Source organism: Frankliniella occidentalis, unplaced genomic scaffold (assembly GCF_000697945.3).
Source record: "Frankliniella occidentalis isolate FOCC.00 unplaced genomic scaffold, Focc_3.1 Scaffold423, whole genome shotgun sequence".
In the NCBI taxonomy this organism is placed as follows: Eukaryota; Metazoa; Arthropoda; class Insecta; order Thysanoptera; family Thripidae; genus Frankliniella; species Frankliniella occidentalis.
The window spans coordinates 137,584-140,955 of record NW_026267544.1 but is presented as its reverse complement, the minus strand read 5'-3'; the positions used below and the strand labels follow the sequence as shown (position 1 = coordinate 140,955).

At 51.6% G+C, this 3,372-nt stretch overlaps 1 protein-coding gene across 1 annotated transcript in view; it reads right to left on the bottom strand.

The window, feature by feature from the left end:
* The window catches only part of LOC113217800 (uncharacterized), a 37,085-nt gene that overhangs the window by 12,715 nt on the left and 20,998 nt on the right, over positions 1-3,372 (bottom strand). The window contains exon 2 of the mRNA XM_052274673.1: positions 1,267-1,455. Coding sequence (XP_052130633.1) covers positions 1,267-1,455 — 189 coding nt within the window. The remainder of the gene's footprint in view (positions 1-1,266; positions 1,456-3,372) is intronic.

The window sequence follows — 3,372 nt, the reverse complement described above, 5'->3', positions numbered from 1 at the left end:
TCCCACCCCCACCCCCACCCCCTTCCATGCTTTGCGTGAGGGGCGGAGACAGAGTTAGAGAGACAGATACAGAGGGAGGGGGGTGGTGGGATTGGTAGGTGAGGGGTGGCAGCTCCCATAGCCACTCGGAGTCATCTCTCTTTCACTGTGCACCCCTCTCACCCCCTTGCATGTCGTCTCTCTCGCATGAGCACCATATTGCCGTGCTCCTGACAGCAGTAACAGCCAGAGATAACTCAACATTCGGTGTCCCCGACCCCTCATAACAGTCGGGCTGACATTGTCGACGCGTTCGCACACAATGTTGGAGCGCAGGCGCGCTGCGACCCGCCCGCCCGGCTCGCACTCACGGGGCCAGGTAGCGAGCCGCGTTTATCTTCCACCGTAGACGAGGAGTGGGGGGGGGGGGGACGACACCGAACCAGGGCACGGTGGTGTCGATGTTTGTTATCGCGGTCGCGAATAGATGTGCTGCCACGTTGCATCGCATTTATCTCACACTCGGTCACAGGTAGAGTGGAAATGACTCGCGGGGGAATAAGTTTTTCTATTTGCATTTCTCACTTGTAAACTCACAGTCCTCTACTAATGCAAAGAATGAATTATGATAAAACGAAGACTGGACATTGCGACAGCGAGTAGCTGAAAAAGTAGTGGGGTGGACTCGGGCGGAGCCCCTGAGAGGAAAGTGGCTTCGTCGTAATGTAGCGCGGGGAAGAAAAAAACTCGGTGGTGGTGCTGCTCGTGCTGGTGGTGGTGGCAAGGGAGAGAACGAATTAACGACGGCGAAAATCAGGGCGAGGGGTGGATGGGGGTCGGCCGATCTGAATATATCGATCGGAATCTCTAACTAAGTTCTGCGAGCTATCGAACTCGAAACGTCACCGCGCGCGTATAAAACGGCCGTCGGGGCCTCCGAGCTGCGAAATAAAATTCGCCATCAAACTTGCTGTTAACAGCAGGAAGAATCGGCTGCACAATACCAGTCGGGCTAGTGCGCCCAAAAATCCTTACAGGTCTTATATATTTTTCATAAGAGCACAGCACGAATTTTGTAAAGCCAGTTCGTTATAGGTGGTGCTATTATGTAGGCAAGCTAGTTGTAATGGATGACTTTCCTTTTCTGTCACCTGCTGCTCGACAGCTTCAACATGCTTTATTTTCAATAATAATTGGCGAAGCAATGTTAGCAAAATCACATCATGATAATTTTTTCCCGCATGGGGGCAAATAATTATTGAAACGTCGGCGGGGTTGTTCTCTTACCTGCAGCACCCTGAGGCGCAGCACGAGGTGGAACGGGTAGGCGAGCTTGCGCGCCGGCGCGGAGGCCCCGTAGTGCGCGGGCGAGGTGCACGTGCTGATGAGGGGCTCGTCCGCCGGGCAGCCCGAGTCCCTCGACGTGGACACCTCGCTGGCCAGCGGCCGGAGCGAGTCCTTCCGCCCCACCGCGCCCTGGAGGGAGCACAAAGTACCCTCGTAAATGTACAACATTTTTAGCAGATGATACCTTAAAAACAAAGAATGTATAAGTAACTTTAAGGTGTCAGCTAGCTTTTATTTTAAACTAATAAATTCAAAATGTGTTATAAATTTACGACAGTTAAATCTTGTCCGTTGATGAATACCGATCCAATACATATAGCCCTTGTAATTTTACAACTTTGAATTGTGATTGGATTGAATGCATGGTAAAAACCTAAAACTATTTTTCACAGCGCAAGGAGGCGACGCGACGGTGTCGCGCTTCTGTCGCTGGGCGGAGCAAAACGCCTGGCAGGTAGGCAATGCAGACGCTCCGCTGCGTCGAAGCGCGCCGTCTGCCTACCTACCAGGCGCTCCACGAGTCCACTTTGCCCCTCACACGATTCAGAAGCAGCACGAGTCGCTAAACGAAAATACAGCCACTCTTTCTTTTTCTTTCCTGGCCCTACTCAAGGCTGCTTTCACCTTAATTAAAGCAACGGCAGGCGGCAAGGTCGGCCGTGTCGCACGCATTCATTCATTTGCAGAGTGTACGGCGTGCCCCCCTCTCCCCCATCCTGCCCCTCCACTTCCTTCCTCCTCTAGCCTAGGTCGGGCCGCTAATATACTCACAGCTCGGGGAAGGGAAAGGGAGTGTTCTCATCTGGACCAACCCCCCACCCCCTCCCCCAATTCCAACCGGGCTCCACTCAATCCTGATATAAAACGCCCAGCTCGGCCGGATGCCCTCACCACCTCTCACCCTCCCTCCTCCCCCTCACCCCGCACTACGACCTCACTCTATCTCACCACCTCTCGCCCGCCAGCACTCCTCCACACCCACCCTCGCCGGGCAGGCGCACTTTTCTTGCAGTCGTGTTGGAGCGGTAGCACGGAAAAGGAGTAACAGTAAATACCACTTGATTTTGAAACTTACAGGTAATACTTACGGCAACCTAATCCTCACAACTATGAATCTCCGATTTTGAATTTTGGAGAACATGACCTAGCTACTTGTCAAAGGAATTCGGTTGATTCAAAGAACACATTTTCTCGCATTTTCTGGATGTGACCAACGAACCTGTGGAAGCATGCGTGCGTGTCGTGTATTTCGGATGCTTTGTTAATCACACTTCCAGGCATTTTGATGTAGGAGTGTGTTTGCTTCGCCATACTTACCAAAGCACACACCACACTCAATCTGTGAAAATAATGTCTCATTGTTTTGAGGGAAAAGGGAAAACTTTGGGGAACTTCCCTGGTTTGACAAATTCCTCAGATTTCGAGGAAGTCTCCGCAAAGAACGTGGGGTTTTCCCTAATTCTATGTGAATATTCCTCAAAATCTGAGGCGAGATCGGAAGACTCTTCCTCAAACATGGGAGTTCCTCAAAGTTTTCCCCTTTTCCTCAAAACATAAGACATTGTTTTTTACCGTGCACACTGTAACGTGGACAGTTCCACTGTATTGGCAAAGTATCTATCTCCGCCTGATGTGCTCCAATCCAAAATTTATTCGGCCTTTTTGAGCTCAATAGTAGATACACTGTGAATCCAGTCGTGGCGTCGTTCTAAAATTCCCTATTCCCTTTACGCGCGGGGATTATTCCTCTGTGCCCTTTGTGTGTTTGTGTGTAGAGTCAACGTGCCGTTCTGAGTTGATTCCATCACTTCTCTCGCTCGAGGCACGACGCCTGCCGCGTGAGGGAGGGAGGGAGAGAGGAAGGGAGGGAGGGAGGGAGGAGGTCAGAAAAAGGATGTGCAGAAAGATGGCAAACCGAGAGAGCGCCACGCGGTCCGTGCCATGTCATCGCAGTCCCACCGACTTCATGACCTATGTGCTCCCCCAAGTGGGGTGTGTGTAAGTGCTGAGTTATTTTACTTGATTGTGTGTTTATGTGGGGGGGGG